Source organism: Papio anubis, chromosome 16 (genome assembly GCF_008728515.1).
Source record: "Papio anubis isolate 15944 chromosome 16, Panubis1.0, whole genome shotgun sequence".
NCBI classification, from domain to species: Eukaryota; Metazoa; Chordata; class Mammalia; order Primates; family Cercopithecidae; genus Papio; species Papio anubis.
This window is the reverse complement of record NC_044991.1, coordinates 55548768-55574499: the sequence shown is the minus strand read 5'-3', so window position 1 is coordinate 55574499 and position 25732 is coordinate 55548768. Positions and strand designations below refer to the sequence as shown.

The window sequence follows — 25732 nt, the reverse complement described above, 5'->3', positions numbered from 1 at the left end:
GTATGTTCAGAAGTGAGATAATGGAGGTGATAATCAAAACCCATCCTGAGTATGGATGAGCCTTTGTGTGGGAGAAAGGATATGGAGAGAAGAACAGGGATCAGGAAGCCAATACTGTAGACACTCCTTCCCTAGCCCCTGAAACAAATGGATTTGACTGCTGTGTCATGACGCTTGGAACAAATATGACATTGCTTACTTAATTCCTTTGCCATGAACTCAGTGAAGGCAGGGATGGGTCTTGGCGTGTGTGTGTGTGTGTGTGTGTGTGTGTGTAGACTGGGTCTCACTCTCTTACCCAGGCAGGAGTGCCAAGGCATAATCATCGCTCACTGCAGCCTCAAATGAACCTCCTACCTCAGGCCTCCTGAGTTGCTGGGACTACAGGCATGCACCACCATGTGCGGCTAATGGCTGTAACTTTTTAAAGGCCATCATCTAGCACAGTGCCTGGCTTTTCAATGGAAGTTTGTTGAATGACTGACTGACTGACCGACCTGGAAAACGAACACATCAACTTGAGAATAAGAACTTTGTCTTTTTCTTGCTTGCATCCCCTAACATTTAATCCAATGCCTAGTCCTTAAAAGGACCCAAATAAAATTTTGATGTGTGAATGGTAGAAGAAGAAAAGCTAAAATTGAGTAGTCATTGTGTCAAGAGAACCAGGAAACAGAGAAGCTTTTGAGAAATAAGTTAACCGTAACATATCAAATGCAAGTCAAGGAGAATGAAAACTGAGGTCAGGAATTAGATTTAATCAGGAGGTTATTTGTAGATTTGAGAACGAAGGAATTAAGAACACAATGAGGTTGTTAAGGGAGAATGAAGGAATTAAGATCATAATGAAGTCATAAAGGAGAGGTGGAAAGTGAGGAAGTGAAAGCCAAGTACATCTTAACAGGTTTAGTAGTAATGAGGAAAAGAGAAGCTCATAGAGTTAAAGCCCAAAAAATGTGTTTAGAACATCCGTGTCTATTTGTAAACAAAGGGATATGATGGCTAGAGATGGAAAAATGGAAAGTACCAGAAAGAAATGCATAATTTTAGGGGAAAGATCTCAAATGGGATCAAGAACATGGGCAGTAGCCTTAAAAAGGATGAGGGAATCTCTTCCTCTAGTCTAAAAAGAGAGAATAGAGGCTCTATAGAGGAGAGGTCATGTCCTCTTGTCAGCCATCTGCTCAGAGGGAGCTTGGGCTACTGTGCTAGGAACTGACACAGGAAACTGACAAAGGAAGGATGTTTTCTACACAGCACTGAGGAGTGTGATACTCCTAAGCAGTAGTTGGCAGCCTGAAATAGGAATGGTGGAACCAGATGGTAAGGATAATCCAGGAATCAGGATGGCACTTTCTGTAGATTAGGGAGTTGTAGGCTGGGAGTGTACCTTTATTCACTCTTCTCTGATTCAGAGGTTTTATAATTTTCACTAACATCATTAAAAACAATATTGGATGCCTACTACATGTTGGTTTTTATTTTAATGTTGGAAAAACAAAAAAGTGAAAACTACTATCCTGAGGTTTCTGGTTTTATTGGGGAGATAGATCATATATGTAAAAAGCAAGTATAGCAAATGGCACATGGCATTATAGACTAAGTCCCAAATCAGTAGATTAGATAAATGTCAGAGAGATCACAATTATAGCAGTACACTTTGAGGTTCTTTTCCCTGTAGCTTATGAACATTTAAATTTTGTCGCTTTTATAAATATATGCCTATTTGAGAGGTAAGAAAAGTACCACATTGCTTTAATTTGCTTTTCTTTGTTAGCAAAGATGAAGTTTTTCATTTGTTTATCATTATTATTTTACTTTTTATGAATTGCCTATTCATAGCTTTTATCCATCCTTCCATGGCTGTGTTTGTACTTACTAATTTGTAAATAACTTATTTAATAAGGTTATTTAACCTTTTGCCTGTAACATTTTGCACATGTTTTTTCTAGTTTGTTTTTTCGGGGTTTTTTGTTGGTTGGTTGGTTGGTTGGTTGGTTGGGTTTTTGTTTGTTTGTTTTTTCGAGACACAGCATCACTCTGTCACCCAGGCTGGAATGCAATGGCGCCATCTCTGCTCACTGCAACCTCTGCCTCCTGGGATCCAGTGATTCTTGTGTCTCAGCCTGCCGAGTAGCTGGGATTACAGGCGCACGCCACCATGCCCAGCTAATTTTTGTAATTTTAGTAGAGATGGGGTTTCACCATGTTGGCTAGGGTGGTCTCAAAACTCCTGACCTCAAGTGATTCGCCTGCGTCAGCCTCCCGAAGTGCTGGGATTACAGACACAGCCACCACGGCCGGCCTTTTCTAGTTTTTTAAATTTAAACATTTTCTTTCAGGTTTCTTATTTTATTTTTGGTTTATGATGTTTTGTTGACACACAAGAGTTTAAATGTCTTATGTATTAGAAACTATTAAATATTTCTTTTTAATATTTAGGAAGGCTGCCTCACCTTGAGAACAAACAAATATTTTCAAATGTTTTCTTCAAATTGTTTTATAGTTTATTGGTACTTATTTACATTCTATTGTATTATTTATTATTATTTATATACGTAAAACTTTAAATCATTTGGAATTCACTTTTGGAATATTGCATGAAATAGACAGCTAATTTACTTTTTGCTAAATAGTTCAGCAGTTTCTAGTACTGTTTACTAAATAATCTATTAAAATTTTCTACGGATTTGTAAATGATTTTGTCCAGGCTGGAGTGCAGTGGCACAGTCATGGTTCACTGCAGCCTCTACCTCCCCAGGCTCAGGTGATTGTCCCACCTCAGCCTCTCAGGTAGCTGGGACTACAGACATGCCACTACACCCAACTAATTTTTGCATTTTTTTGTAGAGATGATATTTCACCATGTTGCTGAGCCTGGTCTTGAACTCCTGGGCTCAAGCGACCTGCCCACCTTGGCCTCCCAGAGTACTAGGATTACAAGGCGTGAGCCACCGGGTATTTTTTTTATCATATTCCCAATACTTATGTATACAGACTTCCTTGTTTATAAATCTGTAACTGTACCATTGCCACATATTATTGTGTTAATATAATCTCATAGTGCAAATACTTGCTCATTATTTGTTTTAAGTAATGCCTAGACTACACTCACCTATTTGTATGTGTGAACTTTTTTAAAAATCATTTTATTTTTTAATAATTTAAGACTCAAAAAGCTGCAGTAGTACAGGTTCCCATGTACACTTCACCCAAGGGCTTTCAGTTATAATGTTTTTTTGGGTTTTTTTTGTTTTTTTTTTTTTTTGAGATGGAGTCTCACTCTATCACCAGGCTGGAGTGCAGTGGCGCAATCTCGGCACACTGCAACCTCCGACTCCCTGATTCAAACGATTCTCCTGTCTCAGCTTCCCGAGTAGCTGGAATTACAGGTTCGTGCCACCACAGCCAGCTAATTTTTGTATTTTTAGTAGAGATAGGGTTTCACCATGTTGGCCAGGATAGTCTCAATCTCCTGACCTCATGATCTGCCTGCCTTGGCCTCCCAAAGTGCTGGGATTACAGGTGTGAGCCACTGCACCTGGCTGAGTTATTACCTTTTACTTTTTGTTTTCCCACCCCCTGAGACGAAGTCTTTCTCTGTCATCCAGGCTGGAGTGCGGTGACATGATCTCGGCTCACTGTAACCTCTGCCTGCAGGATTCAGGCAATTCTCCTGCCTCAGCCTCCTGAGTAGCTGGGATTACAGGCACCCAGCACCACGCCTGGCTAATTTTTGTATTTTTAGTAGAGATGGGGTTTCAACATGTTGGCCAGGCTGGTCTTGAACTCCTGACCTCAGGTGATCCATCCACCTTGGCCTCCCAAAGTGCTGGGATTACAGGCATGAGCCACTGTGCCCGGTCTGTTATAGCCTTTTATATAACCATAATACATTTTCAAAACCGGGAAGTTGATATTGGTATAATACTGTTAGCTAATAATGGACCTTGTTTGGATTTTTACCAATTTTTACATTTATATATGTATGTATGTGTATATTACTATAAAGTCTTATCAGATGTGTAAATTTGTGTAACCATAACCACAATCAGGATATATAACTGTTCCATCACCACAAGGAAAAATCCCTCATGCTATTCCTTTAAAACAGTTAGACCTCTACCCAACCCTAAACCTTGGCAACCACTGATCTATTCTCCATCACTGTAATTTTGTCATTTCAAGAGTGTTACAGAGGCTGGATGCGGTGGCTCACGCCTATAATCCCAACACTTTGGGAGGCCAAGGTGGGTGGATTACTTGAGGTCAGGAGTTTCAGACCAGCCTGGCCAACGTGCTGAAACCCCTCATCTATTAAAAATTCAAAAATTAGCTGGGCATGGTGGCAGGCACCTGTAGCCCCAGCTACTTGGAAGGTTGAAGCAGGAGAATCCCTTAAACCCAGGAGGCGGAGGTTGCAGTGAGCTGAGATCACACCACTGCACTCCAGCCTATAGTCCCAGTTACTGGGGAGGCTGAGGTGGGAGGATTGCTTGATCCCAGGAGGCGGAGGCTGCAGTGAGCCAAGATTGCTCCACTGCACTCCAGCATGGGTGACAGAGTGAGACCCTGTCTCAAGATAGATAGATAGATAGATAGACAGACAGACAGACAGACAGAGAGAGCACAGTGGCTCATGCCTGTAATCCTAACACTTTGGGAGGCCGAGGTGGGAGGATCACCTTAGGTTAGGAGTTCAAGACCAGCCTGCCCAACATGGTGAAACCCTGTCTCTACTAAAATACAAACATGAGCCAGTCATGATGGCGGGTGCGTGTAAACCTAGCTACTCGGGAGGCTGAGACGGGAGAATCGCTTGAACCCAGGAGACGGTGGTTGCAGTGAGCTGAGATCGTGCCACTGCACACCAGCCTGGGCAACTAAGCGAGACTCCATCTAAAAAAAAAAAAATTAAAAGGTTTCATTTCATTTTAGTCACAAGAAATACATTTTAAATATGCAAATCTCAAATCTATTAAATCTTTACAGACTGATTCTTTCCAAATCAGAGCATATGTATTCAGGATAATGCCAAATATCAGAGAAAACTAGAACACAGCAGCTTGTTTTTACTGATCAGATCTCGTCCCTTAAGGCTGTAATGAAAGAGCTATGTGCTTTGAAATCACCTTTTTTTTTTTTTTTTTTTTTTTGTTGGAGTCTCGCTTTTTTGCCCAGGCTGGAACCCAGTGGCACGATCTTGGCTCACTACAACCTTCCTTTCCCAGGTTCAAGCAGTTCTCCTGCCTCAGCCTCCTGAGTTGTTGGGATTTCAGGCGCCCACCATCACACCCAGCTAATTTTTGTATTTTTAGTAGAGATGGTGTTTTGCTATGTTGGTCAGGCTGATCTCAAACTCCTGACCTCAGGTGATCCGCTTGCCTCGGCCTCCCAAAGTGCTGGGATTACAGTCATGAGCCACTGTGCCCAGCCTCTGAAATCACCTTTTCTGTAATGCTACTTTGTTCAATAAAAATGACATATTAATATCCCTTTTTAAAATACATACAATATAGTTATTAACTGTAGTCTCCATGATGAGCAATAGATCTCTTGAACTTACTCCTCCTAACTGAATTTTGTGTCCTTTGTCTAGTATTTCCCCAATTCCCCTACCCACCAACCTCTGGTAACCACCATTTTACTCTCTATTTCTATGAGTTCAACTTTTTATACTCCACATGTAAGTGAGATCGTGTGATATTTGTCTTTCTGTGTCTAGCTTATTTCGTTTAACATAATGTCCTCCAGGTTTATCCATGTTATCACAAACGACAGAATTTATTCTTTTTTTAAGGCTGAATAGTGTTCCATTGTGTATGTATGCCACATTTTCTTTCTCCATTCGTCCATCTATGAATGAAAACAGGTTGATTTCATATCTTAGCTATTGTGAATAATGCTGCAATGAACATAGTAGTACAGATATCTCTTCAACATACCCATATTAGTTATATCCTTTAGATATATATCCAGTAGGGGGAATTACTGAATCATACAGTAGTTCTATTTAAAATTTTTTGTTTTTTAATTTTGTTGTTTAGAGACAGGGTCTCGCTCTGTCACCAAGGCTGTAGCACAGTAGTGCAATCATAGCTCCCTGTAGGCTCAAGTGCTTTACCTCAGCTTCCCTACTACAGGCACGTGCCACTATACTCAGCTAATTTTTAAAAATTGTTTGTAGAGGCCAGGTGTGGTGGCTCATGCCTGTAATCCTAGCAATTTGGGAGACCGAGACGGATGGATCACCTGAAGTCAGGAGTTCGATGCTAGCCTGACCACCATGGTGAAACCCTATCTCTACTAAAAATACAAAATAATTAGCTGGGCATGGCTGCATATGCTTATGATCCCAGCTACTTGGGAGGCTGAGGCAGGAGAATCACTTGAACCCGGGAGGCAGAGGTTGCAGTGAGCCAAGATCTTGCCATTGCACTCCAGCCTGGGCGACAAGAGTGAAAATCCATCTCAAAAAAAAAAAAAAAAAAATTATTTGTAGAGACAGGGTCTTACAATATTGACCAGGCAGGTCTCAAACTCCTGGCTTCAAGCAGTCTTCCTGTCTTGGTCTCCCAGAGTGCTGAGATTACAGCCATGAGCCACTGCATCCAGCCTTATTTTTAATTTTTTTGAGGAATCTCCATACATGTTGTCCATAATGGCTATACTTATTTACCTTGTCACCTTATTGTATAATGGTGCATTTCTCAGAATGTGTCCTTACTGTGTGACACATAACTATATTTGAAGTAAGTTTCTTATAGATAGCATATAGTTGGGTTTTTTTTTTTTTTTTTTTTTTTTTTTGTAATAGAGACAGGGTCTTGCTGTGTTGCCCAGGCTGGTCTTGAACTTCTGGGCTCAAGCAATATGCCTGCCTGGGCCTCCCAAAATGTTGGTACTATAGACATGAGCCACCATGCCTGGCCTAGGTCTTTTTTTTTTTTTTTTGAGACAGGGTCTCACTTTTGTCGCCCAAGCTGGAGTGCTGTGGTGCGATCATGGCTCACTGCAGCCTCAACCTCCTAGACTCAATCAGTCCTCCACCTCAGCCTCCTGAGTAGCTGGGATTACAGATGCATGCCATCACACCTGGCTAATTTTTGTTTTGTTTGGGGTTTTTTTGGTAGAGACAGGGTTTTTCCATGTTGCCTAGGCTGGTCTCAAACTCCTGGGCTGAAGTGATCCACCTACCTTGGCCTCCCAAAGTGCTGGAATTACAAGCATAAACCATTACACCTGGTCTAGTTGGGTTCTTTTTTAAAAGAATCAGTTCTACTCATTTCTTTTAGTTGGTATGTATAAACCATTTATATTTAATATAATTTTTGATAACTTTGGATTTAAATTTGCCATTTTTGTTTCGTTCATTATTTTTGTTGTTCTGTTTTCCCTTTCCTGTTTTACAGTGGGTTCCTTGAACATTTTTTAGTATTTCGAGTATATCTCTTTATGAAGTTTTTTGTGTGATAGCTCTAGGAGTATATATGTAGATAACTTATTACAGTCTATTAATATCAACTTTTTACCACCTTAAGTAGAATGTAGAAACTTTACCACCTTTTAGTTCCTTCTACCTTGCTTTTTTTTTTTTTTTTTGAGGTGGAGTCTCGCTCTGTCACCAGGTTGGAGTGCAGTGGCGTGATCTTGGCTCACTGCAATCTCCACCTCCCGGGTTCAAGCCATTCACCTGCCTCAGCCCCTCTGATTGGCTGGGATTACAGGTGCATGCCACCACACCCAGCTAATTTTTGTATTTTTAGTAGAGATGGGGTTTCACCATGTTGACCAGGATGGTCTCGATCTCCTGACCTCATGATCCGCTGGCCTCGGCCTCCCAAATTGCTGGGATTACAAGTGTGAGCCATTGTGCCTGGCACACCTTCCTTCTTTATGGCACAATTGTCTTAAATATTACCTCTACATACAAGGAGAACCACATCAGGCACTGCTGTCATTTTTACTTTCAACCATCAAACATAATTTTTAAAACTCAAGAGAAGAATTGCTTAGTGTAAGTATGTGTATATGTATATGAATAAACATACATATATGCATAACACATATATGGATATATGCATAGATAGACACACACACTCACCCTTTCCATTGCTTTTTCTTTACTTCTATTTGAGGTTTTCTTCTATCATTTACTTCCTTTCTGACAGAGTTTCTTTAGCCATTCTTTTCAAAGCTGATCTGTTGCTGACACATTTTTAGTTTTGTTCATCTGCCAGTATTTTTATTTCATTTTTATTTCTGAAGGATATTTTCACTGTCTATAGAATTTTGGCTTGATAGTTATTTTCTTTCAGCATTTGAAAAATATTTTATCCATCCTTGTGGTTTCCATGGTTCCTGATGAAAAATCTGTGGTCTTTCAAATTGTTATTCTTCTATAAGTAATAGGTTGTTTCTCTCTAGTTGATTTCAGGACTTTTGTTTAGTTTTTAGAAGTTTGATTCTGTAAATTTATATCTAAATTTGAGGCTGAGTGTGATGGCTCATGCCCATAATCCCAGCACTTTGAGAGGCCAAGGTAAGAGGATTTCATGAGCCCAGGAGTTTGAGACCAGCCAGGACAACATAGTGAGACCCCCACCTCTAAAACAGATGGATGGATGGATGGATGGATGGATGGATGTTTTTGTTTTTGGTTTTTTCTTTTTTTGTGACAGAGTCTTGCTGTGTTGCCCAGGCTGGGGTGCAGTGGCTTGATCTCGGTTCACCACAACCTCCGCCTCCTGGATTCAAGAAAGTCTCCTGCCTCAGCCTCCCCCAAGTAGCTTGGATTACAGGTGCCCACCGCCACACCCAACTCATTTTTTGTATTTTTAGTAGAGACAGGGTTTCACCGTGTTGGCCAAGCTGGTCTAGAGCTCTTGACCTCAGATGATCCCCATGCCTCGGCCTCCCAAAGTGCTGGGATTACAAGCGTGAGCCACCGCACCCGTAGATGGTTTTTAGCCATTATTTCTTCAATTTTTTTTTTTCATTTATCTGTTCGTTCTCTTACTCTTGGGACCCTGATAGCATGAATGTTAGATCTTTGTTATTATCCCACAGGACTTTGAAACTGTGTTAATTACTTTTCAATCTACTTTCTCTCTTGTACAGACTGGATGATTTCCATTCATTTAAGTTTACTAATTTGTTTCCTCTATCATTTCTGTTTTGCTGTTGAGCCCATCCACTGGGTCTTTTTAATTTCAGAAATTTTATTTTATTTATTTATTTTATTTATTTTTTTTTTTTTTTGAGACGGAGTCTCGCTGTGTCGCCCAGGCTGGAGTGCAGTGGCCGGATCTCAGCTCATTGCAAGCTCCGCCTCCCGGGTTTTTACGCCATTCTCCTGCCTCAGCCTCCCGAGTAGCTGGGACTACAGGCGCCCACCACCTCGCCCGGCTAGTTTTTTGTATTTTTTAGTAGAGACGGGGTTTCACCGTGTTAGCCAGGATGGTCTCAAACTCCTGACCTCGTGATCCGCCCGTCTTGGCCTCCCAAAGTGCTGGGATTACAGGCTTGAGCCACCGCGCCCGGCCAGAAATTTTATTTTTAAAAATTGCATTTGGTACTCCTTATGTCTTCTATATGCTGAGTGTTTATAATGTCTTGTTTGAGCAGTTTCATGAGCGCTGTTTTAAATTCTTTTCAAATAATTCCAAAATCTATATTATCTTGGTATTGTCATCTGTTGATTGCCTTTTTTCATTCAAGTTGAGATTTTCATGTTCCTGGTATAATGAATAGTTTTGGATTGCATCCTGGCACTTGGAATATTGTGCTATGAGATTCTGGTTCCTATTTAAATTTTTATATTTAACAGACAGTCAACCTTTTTAGGTTTAGGACACATACCCTGGCCCATTTTTTTTGGCTGTGGTTAAGTTTTCAGTCTTGTTTTACTGTTCTGGTCTGTGCTACTGAGAGGCCAGTCTGAAATTTAGGTGTTATTCCAGAGCAGTGTTCATGCCTTTTGCTGTGTTGTTTCTGATCATTTTTACACATGGATTGCTCAGAGGCACATTTAGGATTTCATACACAGATTTAGAGAATTCATTTCTCTAGCTCTCTCCTCACCATAATCCTTTCCCAATTCTGTAGTTTTGCTGGGATTAGGACTCCATCTAGTTATTCCAGGGTAGAGAAAGATGACTTCACCCACATTCTGTGCAGCTGTAACATGGAGAAGTGGGAAAAGACGTGCCACCTCGTTATGGCAGAGTTGTGTTGGAAGGCAGAATGCTGTTCACAATTTCTGGGCCACAGTGTCTGGTGAGGAAAAGGAGGGATACCCCCCCTTTTTTTAGTTTGCCTGGAGTAGGATAGGCATGGTCAAAATGTTTTTGTCTGCTGAGCTGCCCCTTTCCCAGTCCTTTACCTAGAGAGGGCAGGCTTTTCTTGGCACTTTCTTGTCTGTGCTTACTGGTTCTTGCAGATTGTGGCTTTAGAGCTTGGACTACGGCATATCACAAGTTAAACCAAACCAAACAAAAAAATAGGGAGCTTCCTGTTGGGTCAGTCCTCATGTTCCCTGGTCCCTAGCCAATCTACCTTCTTTTTTCTACTTTTCAGAATTTTTCTGTCATTTGTATCATGAATTTCATCTAGAATGTTTGATCATAATCAGTGGGAAGGGCCGGGCACGGAGGCTCATGCCTGTAATCCCAGCACTTTGGGAGGCCAAGGCGAGCGGATCACCTAAGGTGAGGAGTTCGAGACCAGCCTGACCAACATAGTGAAACCCCGTCTCTACTAAAAATACAAAAAAATTAGCCGGGCCTGGTGGGGGGCACCTATAATCCCAGCTACTCGGGAGACTGAGATAGGAGAATCGTTTGAACCCAGGAGGTGGAGGTTGTAGTGAGCTGAGATCGCGCCATTGCACTCCAGCCCGGACAACAAGAGTGAAACTCCGTCCCCCCCAAAAAAAGAAATCAGTGGGAGGAATAGGGTGGAATATGCTTACTCCATCTTTTCCTGAACTGTAAATCCCTGCTGTAATTTTAAATTATGAACTTTATGTTTAGTTCCAGTAGTTTGTTTTAACCTGTGTACATAGTCTTTCAAATACAAATAACAGTTAGGAGGTTTTCCCCAAATAATTATGTCTTTTTTTTTTTTTTTTTTTTTTTTTTAAAGAGACCAGGTCTCACTGTATCGCCTAGGCTGGACTTGAACTCCTGTGCTCAGGCAATCCTCCTCCCTCAGCCTTCCAAGTAACTGGGACTACAGGTATATACCCCTATACCTGGCTGTTTTCTTATCCCATTATCTACTTTTGGAACAGGGATTGGCAAACTATAATCTGTTTCCCATATCCAGCTCACTTCTTATTTTGGTATGGCAGACAAGCTCAGAATAGGTTTTCCTTTTTTTTGGAGACAGGTCTCACTTTGTCACCCATGCTGGAGTGCATTGGTATAAACACAGCTCACTTCAGCCTCGACCTCCCAGGCTCATGGGATCCTCCTGTCTCAGAGAGAGAAAGAGAGAGAGAAAAAAAAAAGAAATTATATGAAATTCAAATTTCAACGTTTTATTAGAATATGCCATGTTCATTTGTTTATATATTGTCTATGTCTGCCTTCATGGTATGACAGCATAGTTGAGTAGTTGAAGCTGAGACTTAATTGCCAGCCCTTTTTCCAGATGATTTGTAAATCCTAGAGGTGATAACCAGCATCCCTTTCTTGTTCTGCTTTAGTGATACTGGTATTTCAAGATACATAATTTTCGGCCGGGCGCGATGGCTCAAGCCTGTAATCCCAGCACTTCGAGAAGCTGCGGCGGGCAGATCACAAGGTCAGGAAATCAAGACCATCCTGGCTAACACGGTGAAACCCCGTCTCTACTAAAAATATAAAAAAAAATTAGCCGGGCGTGGTGGCAGGTGCCTGTAGTCCTAGCTACTCAGGAGGCTGAGGCAGGAGAATGGCGTGAACCTGGGAGGCGGAGCTTGCAGTGAGCACAGATCGCGCCACTGCACTCCAGCCTGGGGGGAAGAGCGAGGCTCCGTCTCAAAGGAATAGAAAGAAAAAAAACATAATTTTCTCAGGTGAAAAATTCTTTTGTTTCTGGTTTCTAGGTATTTGTGAGATATTTCTCTCACAAAATTGGTTCTTTTCTTTGGGTTGTTGTTGTTGTTGTTGTTGTTGTTGTTGTTGTGTTTTGAGATAGTCTCTCTCTGTTACCCAAGCTGGAGTGCAGTGGCACGATCTCGGCTCACTGCAACCTCTGCCTCCTGGGTTCAAGCAGTTCTCCTGCCGCGGCCTCCCTAGTAGCTGGGATTACAGGTGCCCACCACCACACCAGGCTAATTTTTGTATTTTTAGTAGAGATGGGGTTTCACCATGTTGGCCAGGCTGGTCTCAAACTCCTGACCTCAGGTGATCTGCCCTCCTTGGCCTCCCAAAGTGCTGGGATTACAGGCATGAGCCACTGCGCCTTGCCTCTTTTCCTCTGTTATCTGACTTACCGGATGGCATCTGTTAGGTAAATCAGAAACCAAAGAGGAGTAGCATTCACCACTCCCTGTCACCCCAAAAGCAAATCTATTATCATGCCCTGTGCAGTTTACTTCCTGAATATCTCCTTACTTGTAACACTTTTGCAGCTCCACCAGTAACATCAAACTGGACTGTCCACATCCAGTGCTATGTTCTCTACACCCAGCTAAATGAAGTGTTCATTCCAAAATGCAGGGCAGGTAGATCACTGTCATGCTTCTGTTATTCAAAGGCTTCTTAATGCTTATAGGACAAAGAAAAATCACCCTTGTGTGGCCCTACCCTGTATACATCTCCAGCTTCCTGGCACCTGCTCCCCTTTGCTCTTTATGCTTCAGACACAGTGGCTTCTTTCACACCCTGCTCCTACCCTTTCTGAGGTTACTGACTAGCATGGACTTCCCTGCCCTTCTTAATGCCTCCCTGATTTCTGTTCCTCTTCTTCTTGTCAGCTCAGGAGTCTCAGTGCCTTAGGGAGGCCTTGGCTGAGCTCCCTGACTAGGTCAAATTTTCTTCTTCTGTAGGCTCTTAGAGTCCTATAATTCTCTTTTCTATCACTTCTCGTATTTGTCTGTGAGGTGATTTGTTTAATGTCAGTTTTCTGCTACTAGACTGTAAGCTTCATGAAGATAGGGATTCTGTTAGAATTCGTTCACTTTCTAGTAGAAGGAACAGGGCCTAGCCCATAGTAAATACTGAGTAAGTGGGTTATTTCCCCAATGATTGCCTTTTTAAAGAAAACCAGTTCTGTAAACCAGCATTCATCAGGTTTATCATATGGCTTTTTATATTTTTGAATTATTTTTTGTGAGGATTTTTATTAATATGTTTCCCAATAGTGGACCATGGTTAAATTTTTGAAATAAGCCTTAGTTGATCAGGTTATGGTATAATGATAACATATGCTGCTTTTTCTTTGCTAGGATTTTAAGATTTTACAGTTAAAGTTATTTTCTTTTTTGTGTGTTTTGTCAGATTTTGACCTCAGTGTTACACTAGTATTTTCATGGCTTATTTTATTCCTGTCTTTTATTTTCAACTTTTCTATATCCTTAAGCTTAAAAATGTCTCTTTTCAACAGCATATAAATGAGGGGTTTTATTATTAGGTTTTATAATTTTTGTATTTTAATTGGAGCATTTAGTTTGTTTAATATAGTTAATATATTCTTTGCTTTCTATTTTCCTCAAAGATTTGAATAGAACAAAAGGCTCACCTCCCCCAAGCAAGAGGGAATTCTCTGGCAGTCTGCCTTTGCACTTGAATTGCAACTCCTGCCTGAATCTCCAGCCTGCCAGCCTCTTCTATTATGAGTCAATTCCTTAAAATAAATCTATATGATATATATTTAATATAATATATAATGTGGCTACTACCTAGAATTAATATATACTTAATATGACATATAATATAATTACAGTAGTACCTTCTTATCTGGGGGAGGCACTATGTTCCAAGACTCCCAGTGGATGCCTGAAACCACAGATATATATTTCCCTATAAATACATAGCTGTGATAAAGTTTAATTTATAAATTAGGCACAGTAAAAAATTAACAATAACTAATAATAAAATACAACAATTATAATAATATGCCAGCATGTTCCTTTTTCTGTTTTTTCTTGCTTTTTGGATTGATAGACTTTTTTACTATCCTAGCTTTTTCCTCTCTTGCCAAGTTATAGACCCTGTTCTTTTAGTGGTTACCCTACAGATTACAACACATAGCCTACGTGTATCACATTAATGTAATTGATGTATTAGTATATTTGTTCTTAGACAATACAAAGATCTTGGAACACTTTTAACTTCTCTCATCTGTTCCACATATATATATATATCCATTCCATATTATATATATATAATTTGTGTATTCTAATCATATGTGTTTTAAAACCCATAAGACATTATTATTGTTTTATATGGTCACCATTCATTTAGATCTATCTACATATTACCATTTCCATTTTTCGTCACTGCTTTTTTAACCTTATTGAGATTATTTACTTTCTGCTTGAAGAACATATTTTAATAACTTCTTAGTATTGTTTTGCTGCTAATGAATTGTCTTGAGTTTTCTTGGTCTGAAGGTTTTTAAATTTTGCCTTTAGGGGCCAAACGTGGTGGCTCACACCTGTAATCCCAGCACTTTTGGAGGCGGAGGCCAGTGGGTCACTTGAGGTCAGGAGTTCAAGACCAGCCTGGCCAGCATAGCGAAACATGGGTCCCTACTAAATACACAAAAATTAGCCAGGCATGGTGGTGGGCACCTGTAATCCCAGCTACCCAGGAGGCTGAGGCAGGAGAATTGCTTGAACCCAGGAGAGAGAGGTTGCAGTGAGCCGAGATTGTGCCACTGTACTCCAGCCTGGGCAACCGAGTGAATTTTTTTTTTTTACCTTTAGGTTCTTAAAATATAATTTTATAATATATATAAATATTTTAATGTTTTAATATAAATATAATAATTTTTTGGTGGCAAATTTTTTTTTGCCCTTTGAAAATATTCATTTGTTTGTCTTCTGGCTTCTGTCTATATTAGTTAGGGTTCTTCAAGAAACAGATTCAATAGGTTATAGGTGTGTTTTATTTCATTTTGTTTTTTAAAAATTTTTATTTATTTTTTCCAGACATGGTCTTGACTTATCATTCACACTGGAATATAGTGATGTGATCATAGCCCATTACAGCCTCGAACACTTGGGCTTAAGCAATACTCCTGTCTCAGCCTTCCAGGTCACTGAGACTGCAGGCATGTGCCACCGCACCTGGCTTATTTTATTTTTATATATATGTGTGTGTGTGTATATATATATGCTTTTATATTTATATAATACTTTATATATGTTATATTAAAATATATTTTATATTATTTAAAATATATTATATATATACATATTCTTATCTGTAGTTTCATTCTTATTCGCAGTTTCAATTACCCATGGCTAACTACAGTCTGAAAATATTAAACGGAAAATTCAGTGATAAACAATTCATAAGTTTCGTGTACTATTCTAAGTAGCATGATGAAACCTTGCACCTATCCTGCTCCATCCAGCCCAGGACTTGAATCATCCCTTTGTCTGATTTATCCATGCTCTAGTCACTATCCACCCATTAGTCCCTTAGCCATCTGGGTTATAAGATCAACTGTAGCAATACTGCAGTGCTTGTGTTCAAGTAATGCTTATTTTACTTAATAATGGCCCAAAGTGCAATAGTGGTAGCATATTGTTACAGTTGTTCTATTTTATTATAAGTTGTTGCTGTTAATCTCTTACTGTGCCTTATTTCTAAATTAAAGTTTACCATAGGTACGTTTGTATAGGAACGAAATATAGTTTATGTAGGGTTCAGTACCATCTATGGTTTCAGGCATCTACTGGGAGTCTCGGAACATATCCCCCCCCCCCCCAGATAAGGGGGTAGTACTGAAATTGTGTTGAATATATGCTTATTATATTAAATATTAGTCATATATTACATACATATTATATAGATTTATTTTAAGGAATTGATTCAGTCGGGGAGGCTAGCAGACTAGAGACCCAGGAAGGAACTGCAGTTCAAGTTCAAGGGTAGTCTGCTGGAGAATTCCCTCTTGCATGGAGGAGGTCAGCCTTTTGTGCTATTCAGACCTTCAGTCATATGGATGAAGCCCACCTACATTATGGAGGGCAACCTTGCTGCACTCAAGGTCCATTGATTTAAATGTAAATCTCATCCAAAAAAAACCCTCACAGAAATATCCAGAATAACCTTTAACCAAATACGTGGACACTGTGATGCGGCCCAGTGAAATTAACAATCACAAGTCTACCCTTTGTCAGCTTGGCACCCTTAGGTATCTCCTTAAGCCATTATTAATCTCCAAATAAAGACAATAACAAAGTCATACTTCTGCTTAGAATGAAAGAACTATCTTGCATGTAGCTGAAAACACACTATTCCTTTCTCTAGAAGAGGAAGCAAATTATTTTGTTGATGTTTACCCTTCTTGATATCCTGCAACTTAAATTCTCAAGTTTAAGAAAAAGGTAATGCTTCAGTATTATGATCAGCTGTTAATCTAGTTGTTTTCTTTGACGAAAATATTTTTGTATCCATTTTCTATTGATGCCTAGCAAAACATCCCCAAATTTCATATTTTAAAGCAACAGCCATCTAAAATTGGCTCACAGTTCTGTGAATATCAATCAGTGCTGGGTAGCTGTTTGGTTCCTCTACTGGTTCTTTTTTTTCTTTCTTTTCTTTTGACAGAGTGTCTCACTCTGCCACCCAGGCTGGAGTGCAGTAGCACAATCTCGGGTCACTGTAACCTCTGCCTCCCAGGCTCAAGCAATTCTTCTGTCTCAACCTTCTGAGTAGCTGCAATTACGGACGCACACCACTACTGCCTGGCTAATTTTTTTATTTTTAGTAGAGATGGGGTTTCACCATGTTGGCCAGGCTGGTCTCAAACTCCTAACCTCAAATGACCCACCTGCCTCAGCCTCCCAAAGTGGTGGGATTACAGGCATGAGCCGCCACGCCCGGCCCCTCTGCTGGTTTTGATTGGAGTCATTCATGCAACTGTAATCATCTAATGGTTCATTTGGGACTCAGATTGTCTCAAGCACATGTCTGGCAGTTGGTGTCACTTGTTGATTGGGCCTCTCTCTTAATGTAAGGAAGTGAGCCAAAGCTTCTCATATTATGACAGCAGTGTTTCCATAGAGCCAAATGACAGCTGCAAGTTCTCTTGAGGTATCAACTTGGAAGACACACTATTACTTCTGCATTTTATTGATTTAAGCAAGTCAGAGGGCCAGCTCAAATTAAAGGAATGGAGAAATAAACTTCACCTGTTGATAGGAGTGGCAGTGTCTCACTGTAAAAGGCATGTGTACAAGGATGGGATTTTATGTAGCTATCTTTGCAAACAAACTGCCACAGTGTCTTTTTTCCTTTTGAGTGCTTAAAAAAATTGTTTTTAAATAATTATTTGGTTTTCAGAAATTTCACTGTTGTATATCTAGACACAGATTTTCTTTTTGTTTATCTGCTTGGGGGGTTTTAGGGCTTCTTGGATCTGTGGTTTGATGTTTTTCCTCAGTTTTGGAGAATTTTCAGCCTTCGTCTGTTCTTCAAATATTTCTTCTGTTCCATTTCTCCCTTTCTGCTTTTCTGAAACTGGAATTACATGTAGGTTAGATCATTTCATTGTATCCTTTATACCTCTTACTTTCGCCTTGGAATTTTTTTATAAATCTTTTTGCTTCTCTCTGCTTCATTCTAGATACTTCCTTTTGACCTATTTTCCAGCTCACTAATTCTCTCTTCAGCTATATTTTATCTGTTCTTAAATTTATCCATTAAGATCTTTTTTTCAGATCTGCTATTACATTTTTATACCAATCTTGACTAAAATTCAGGACTGTTCTTATTGTCTGTTTTTTACTGATTCTCATGTTGCCTTTTTATGGACTAGACACTGTAGTTTTAAAATTATTTGTAGAAATAACCTGAGACTTATGATATATTTTTCAAGAGAGGATTTGTTTGTTTCTAACTTTGCCTAGGAGTCTTCAATCATTTTAATTCAGTTTCAGGGACCGATTTGCTTTTAAGCAGGGCTGTAGTCCCTACAGGGGTGGTCAACTTCACTTCACTACCTAATATACCTATTATGTGTGGAGTACTTTGCTGGATGTTGGGTAGGTCTTGTGAGCAGAGCAGACCTCTCTGGTCTGTATGGAGCGTGGAGCTTGATTATAATTGACAGGTAAGTATATACATACACACACACACACACACACACACACACACACACACGGCCGGGTGCAGTGGCTCACACTTGTAATCCCAGCACTTTGTGAGGCCAAGGCAGGTGGATCACTTGAGGTCAGGAGTTTGAGGCCAGCCTGGCCAACATGGTGAAACCCTGTCTCTTCTGAAAATACAAAAATTAGCCAGACATAGTGGCAGGTGCCTGTAATCCCAGCTACTCGAGAGGCTGAGGCATGATAATCACTTGAGCCCGGGAGATAGAGGTTGCAGTGAGCTGAGATTATGCCACTGTAATCCAGCCTGGGTGACAGAGTGAGACTCCATCTCAAAAAAAAAAAAAAAAAAAAAATATATATATATATATATATGTATATCTTATCTTAAAGATACATATATATCTTTAAGATAGATAGATATAGATATTTATATAGCTAAGTAATTAATTATATATTAAGTTCTATTTAAGCAATGAGTAGGCTGCTATGGTTGTGAATGTTTGGAGTAGACAGAGGATAAGAATGGGTCTACCATGATCAGCAGGGGCAGGTTTTGTTTAAGCTGAAAACTAAGAGGGCTTAGAACAGAAACTGCCAGGCAGAAGCAGTTACCAGTGTGAAGACTAGATGAGAACCAAAAATGTATGTGGGAGGAGGGAGGGGAAGTTGTGCAGTAGGGAGCTGAGATTGATTTAGAATTGTATTAATGAGCTTCCCCTGCAACCCCCATTTTTCTCCCATTTACCTTCAGAAAAATTAGTGATTTGACTACCAGTGAATCTAGGCTCCAGGTCTAGCTCTGTAGTTTTGTTCAAAACGAAACAGAAGGAGGGAGGAAAAAGAGAGCAAACATGGAATTGGGATGGGAAGTACGGAAGAGAATCCATGAGAAGAGAGACTATGTCAAGTTTCTTCGTATTCCTTTTTTAATTATAGAAGAAAAGATCGGATAAGAATATTCCATCTTATTTCTCTGTTTAAAAGAGAATAGGCCAGGCGCAGTGGCTCACACGTGTAATCCCAGCACTTTGGGAGGCTGAGGCAGGCGGATCACAAGGTCAGGAGTTCGAGACCAGCCTGACCAACATGGTGAAAGCCTGTCTCTACTAAAATTACAAAAATTAGCCGGGCGTGGTAGCGCATGCCTGTAATCCCAGCTACTTGGGAGGCTGAGGCAGGAGAATCGCTTGAACCTGGGAGGCAGAGGTTACAGTGAGCCGAGATCGCGCCACTGTACTCCAGTCTGGGCAATAGAGTGAGACTCCTTCTCAAAAAAAAAATAATAATAATAAAATAAAATAAATAAAAGAGCAAATGAATCAAAATGAAGAGAAGCCATTTTATCTGCCTCCTGGATGAAGAGTTTCATTGATTAACCTGAAATGTTTTGGTTAACATGAGAAAGGGGGGTGAGAAGATGCCTGAGATGTGAGCTCCTTGAGGACAAGAGCTGCTCTCTCTCTCCAGCCTGGCACAAGACAAGGAACTTAGTTGAATGAATGAACAAATAAGTAGTTCTCTGCTTTGAAGGAACTTGGTCTGTTATTAATTTACAAATCAGGTTTACCATTTATTTGCTTTATATAAGTCCTAGAGACAGATTAAGAAACCATTTCCTCTCATAATATTGCTACCCTAAACTTCTGGTCTGATCTATGGATTGTAGAGCTTAAATTTCCTCAAAGCCCAACAGAGATTGTTACGCCAAGTAAATGGCATATTTCTCAGAGCCTTGTATTTTCTGTCTTTGGCCACAGACCTTAGGACTTAGGCTGATATCTGAGAAGGAAAAACTGGAACTTAGTAGAATCATGCTTCCTGTATCTTAATTTTCCAACTCTTATATAAGGTTTGCTTTTTCTAGAGAGAGACTAATCTGGAATGAGAATGAAATCTCATCAGTAAAGGCAAAGCTTTAAGTGGGTCATCTGACTTTGCTTTTGTGCTCTACATTCACCCTGGTCATAAAAGGTCCTTTCATGAGTTTTCTAGGCTTTCATCACTGCCAGCCTCTCCACAGGCATTGTGAAAGTATTAAACTTCCTACCCTCCCCCATGCTTGTCTCATGGACTCTTTCGTAGAGTGCACACTGGACTGTGTTTAGCTCAGCAGGAACTCTTTGCAAACACTGAATACATGAACAATCCTCCTGAAAAGATAAGAGATTTCAGTATTGATTAGCTTCATACCCGCAGAAGTTAGCGTCTGCCAGTATCTGATAAGCAGGGTGACTTGCAGCCTAATTTTTGTGAAATTACTAGGCCAAAGTTTAAGAAGTGTTCGTGTTAAAGTTACTTATATATAAAATTTGCCTATAGATAATTTCTGTCAATAGGAGGTTGATGAATGCTTCACATAACCTAGATACTCCTAATTAAATGTTTTTTATTTCTTTTTTTCTAGGACACATGTTCAAAGAGCATAATTAACTTTTTAAAAGAAGCTAGTAAGTACTGAAATAGTTTTTTAAGTTTTTTCTACAGAAATGGAGGAGGAAAGGAAACATGGAATTCTGAAGGGCTACTTAGTAAGCTGCTTATGGCATAATCTGGGGTAGGGGTGCATGGTAAAGGATTTGCATTTTACTGAGATCCATACATGTCAAGGGAACTGTATGTAAAATTAGTCATATGTATTGATTTTTCAAGGACTGTAGTCCATCAACTACAATAGGCTCCAAAAAATTCTGGTGAAATTAGCTTCTTGGGGCCTTCCAGTTTACCTACTATGTTATTCTCACTGTAAATATTCTCAACTTTTGGGGTTTTAGCCACTTAAGTTTTTTATTTTCTCTAATGTCTCTAGTATCTGCCTTCCTTTCCTGTCAATGCTAAACTCTGAGGTTCAGCAGTTCATTCTCTTCCCTCATTGCTTATAGCTTCATTACATTCATCTAGCAAAACCTTAATTCTGTATGTTCGCCATACCATTAGTGCTTAGAGCATTTTTTCAGAAAAGAATCCTGGAAAAATGGATCTTATCTCACCGGGGCCCTCGGGGCTGCTGGGCTGCCTGGTGTCAGCACTTCCTGCCATTTTCTATAGCACCAGTATTAGTCTTAATACTTTAAAAAACCATGTCCCACTATCTCCCCCTCCTCTCTTAGCCTTTGATCTTGCTGCGTACCTCATGGGGAAATCTTTAAGATGTCAGATTTCAGTTCACTCACTTTTCTACAATTTCTCCCATTTTTGCCTTTCTTATGTGCCTTCGCTTCCTTCCCATCTGATTCTTTATCGGCATTGACACAGATTGGTTCTTGCCTAACTTGACAGACCCTTTCTTGAGTGCAAATCAGTGGCTGTTTTTGCTAGGGTATAAAAATTCTATATCTAGTCACCTTGACAAAGTTACCCTGTTATTTCCAATAACTTACCTCATATAGAATCTTGTAGATTTTCTTTTTTTTTTTTTTAAGATGTTTTCTCACTTTGTCACCATGCCCAGCCTAAATTCTCGTAGGTTTTCTATGTAAACAATCAGATTTTCTACAAATATTAGTCTCCTTTCTAATTCTTATAATTTTAATTTCTTTTTCTTTTTTAAAATTTTTTGTAGAGACTAGATTTTGCTATGTTGTCCAGGCTGGTCTTGAACTCCTGGGCTCAAGCAATCCTCCCGTCTCAGCCTCCTAAAGTGCCGTTACAGTGGCATGAACCACTGTACGTGGCCAAATTTCTTTTCCTGTTGTGAAGGCAAAGACTTTTCTAACAATATTGAATAGAAGTGATAGTAGATTACTTTATTTCTGATTTTCAAAAGAATGCTTTCAGTTTCTCTCTGTTGAAGATAATTGCATAATGTTGTTTTTTTAAATAGTAACTGCTTTATCAGGTTAAGGAAGGTTTCTTCTATTTAAGAGGATTTTCTAAAATCTTGAATTCGTGTGTTTTTATCTAGTGCATTTTCTACATCAATTGAAATGGTTGTATGAACTTTCTTTTTTAATATGGGTGAATTATATTTATAGATTTTATGTTAAAATATCCTTGTATATCTTGGATAAACTCAAGTGGATCATGATTTATCTTTTTTATATGCTAGATTCAATTTGTTGATACTTTGGTATTATTTTTGAATATATATTATTGTGTAAAAGTGAGCCTGTGATATTCTTTCTTGTAATGTTTTTGTCCAGTTTTGGTGCCTGGTTTTGCTCTCTCCTTAGAATGAGCTGGGAACTAGTCACTCTTGTTTTCTCACCTGTAATACCATTTGGGTCCAGTGTTTTTTATGGGGGACAAATTTGAACTTGTGGTCAACCTCTTTAATTGTAAGAATATTCAGGTCTTTTGTTCTTCCTGGGCTAGTTTTTAATTCTTTTTCTAGAGATGCGTTCATTTCTCTTAGTTTTATTTGCCTATAGTTGTAGATAATCTCAATTTTTTTATCTGCTACCTCTGTAATTATTTCCACTTTTGATTTATAATATTAGCTTGTGGGCTGGGCGTCATGTCTCACGCCTGTAATCCTAGCACTTTGGGAGGTCAAGGTGGGAGGATCACAAGGTCAGGAGATCGAGACCATCCTGGCTAACACGGTGAAACCCCGTCTCTACTAAAAATACAAAAAAAAAAATAAGCTGGGCGTAGTGGCAGGCACTTGTAGTCCCAGCTACTCGGAAGGCTGAGTCAGGAGAATGGCGTGAACCCAGGAGACAGAGGTTGCAGTGAGCCGAGATCGCACCACTGCACTCCAGCCTGGGCAACAGAGCGAAACTGTCTCCAAAAAAAAAAAAAAAAAAAAAATTAACTTGTGTCTTCTCTTTTTACCTGTTTGTTAATTTATCAAATAACTATTTTTGGCTTTGTTTCATTTTTATTATACAATAAAAATGAAATTCTTTTCATTGTATTTCTTTTCATTGATTATTCCTATAATTCTTAAACAACTTTATAATTGATGTAACAATAACCTGTACACATTTAAAGTGTAAAATTTATTATGTTTTGTCCCATGTATAGAGCAGGAAAGTATCACCACAACAAGAGTGTGAACATATAATCTCTCCCCAAAGTTTTCTTGTGCCTTTTATAATCACTGCCTCTTGCCCCTGCCCATTCCTTCATCCCCAAGCAACCATTGGTCTGTTTTTTGCCACTATAGATTAGATTGTATTTTCTAGAGTTTTATACAAGTGAAATCACATAGTATAGTAATAACCATGTGTTTGTTTCTTTCTTTCTTTTTTTTTTTTTTTTGAGATTGAGTCTTGCTCTGTCGCCCAGGCTAAAGCACAGTGGGGTGATCTTGGCTTACTGCAAGCTTCACCTCCTGGGTTCACACCATTCTCCTGCCTCTGCCTCCTGAGTAGCTGGGACTCTAGGCGCACCTGCCACCACACCCAGCTAATTTTTGTATTTTTAGTAGAGACTGGGTTTCACCATGTTAGCCAGGATGGTCTCGATCTCCTGACCTTGTGATCCGCCCACTTCAGCCTCCCAAAGTGCTGGGATTACAGGCATGAGCCACTGCTCCTGGCAACTGTGTGTTTCTGATCCTTTGTCAGGGCTAGCCAATTCCTAGAGACAGTTAATAACTCACTCATACTCTAGCTGCCTCCTTTATGTGGCTCTCATAGGACTTTGACACCTATCTATTATCCACCTGCCCTGTTCATTTCAAGATCAGATACCAGGAAACTAAGGACATCCCTATGCTGCAAAACTCACTGAAATTATTCAAACTAGCCAGCCCTAAACATGCTTACCCTGCCTTCCCCATTCCTTCCACTGAAACCACATAAAGGCTCTTGCCCATGTTTTCATCCCATTCTGTTGGCCTCCTGACTGACCCTAGTGCTTCCTCATGTAGCCCCTGCATGGCATGGTGTGCGCCTTCCTCTTGAGAACTGCGAGTAACTATCTTGTCAGTGGCAATCACCTCCTGATCTGTTGGCCTCATCATACTTGAATAACAATGAAATCTATGTTTTAAGGCCAGGCGCAGTGGTTCACACCTGTAATCCCAGCACTTTGGGAGGCAAGGCAGGCGGATCACGGGGTCAAGAGATCAAGACCTTCCTGGCCATCATGGTGAAATGCCGTCTCTACTAAAAGTACAAAAATTAGCTGGGCATGGTGGCGCGTGCCTGTAATTACAGCTACTTGGGAGACTGAGGCAAGGAATCGCTTGAACCCGGGAGGCGGAGGTTACGGTGAGCCGAGATCGTGCCACTGCACTGCAGCCTGGTGACAGAGCGAGACTCCATCTCAAAAAAGAGAAAAACTGTCAAATGATATTCCAAAGTGGTTGTACCATTTTATATTTGCACCAAAAATGTCTGAGGGTACTGATTGCTCCATATCCTTGACAGCACTTGGTATAGCTGTTGTTTTAATTTTGGTCACTTTAGTGGGTATATGCTGATATTTTATGTTTTACTTTTTATTTCCCTAATGATTAATAGTTTGCAGCATCTTTCATGTGCTTATTTCCCTTCCATATATCTTATTTGATAAAAATATCTGTTCAAATATTTTGCCCATTGTTTTGTTGGGATACTTATTTTCTTACTGTTGAGCTTTGAGAGTTCTTTATATATCTGGATACCAATCCTTTGTCAGATATATTTTTTGCAAAATTTTCTCCCAGCCTGTGATTTGCCTTTTTATTCTCCTGTCTTTAAAAAAAAAATTGTAGTTAAATATACACATAATATGAAATTTAACATTTTAACTCTTTTTAAGTATACGGTTTTGTGGTATTAAGCATAGTCACACTGTTGTGCAACCATCACTGCCATCCATCTCTGGAACTTTTTCATCCTCCCTAACTGAAATTCTGTACACATGTAAACACTAACTTCTCATTCGTCCTTAACCCAGCCCCTGGCAACCATCATTCTGTTTTCCTTCTCTATGAGTTTGACTGCTCTAAGTACTTCATATAAGTGGAATCATACAATATTTTCATTTTGTGACTGGCTTATTAGTATAATGTCTTCAAGTTTCATCCATGTGGTAGCATGTGTCAGAATTTCCTTCCTTTTTAAGGCTAACATTCCGTCATATATATATGCCACATTTTATTTATCCATTCATCTGTTGATGGACACTTAAGTTGCTTCCTCCTTTTGGCTATTGTGAATAATGCTGCTGTGAATGTTGGTGTATAAATATCTGCTCGAGTTCCTGCTTTCGATTCTTTTGGGTATGTTCCCAAAAGTAGAATTGCTGGGTCGTATGTTAATACATTTAGTTTTTTGAGGAATTGCAATACTGATTTCTACAGTATGGTACCGTTTACATTCCAACCAGCAATGTTCAGAGTTCCAATTTGTTAACATTCTCGCCAACCCTTGTTGTTTTCTGGATTTTTTTTGGCGGGGGGGGGGGGGGTTGTTTTATTTATTTATTTATTTTTTTTTGAGGCAGAGTCTCACTCTGTCACCCAGGCTGAAGTGTAGTGGCGCAATCTCGGCTCATTGCAACCTCTGCCTCCCGGGTTCAAGC

General features: G+C 39.7%; 1 protein-coding gene across 9 annotated transcripts in view; it reads left to right on the top strand.

The window, feature by feature from the left end:
- The window catches only part of PTPRA (protein tyrosine phosphatase receptor type A), a 162762-nt gene that overhangs the window by 55282 nt on the left and 81748 nt on the right, over positions 1-25732 (top strand). For 5 of the 9 annotated variants that reach the window (XM_031656614.1, XM_009216472.2, XM_009216471.2 and 2 more), the window contains one exon: positions 20682-20724. The exons of the other annotated variants lie outside the window; for them this stretch is intronic. Coding sequence is in view for 1 of the 5 variants with exons in the window: in XM_031656615.1 (XP_031512475.1) it covers positions 20682-20724 (43 nt within the window). In the remaining 4 variants the exon portion in view is untranslated. The remainder of the gene's footprint in view (positions 1-20681; positions 20725-25732) is intronic. 9 annotated transcript variants of the gene reach the window in all.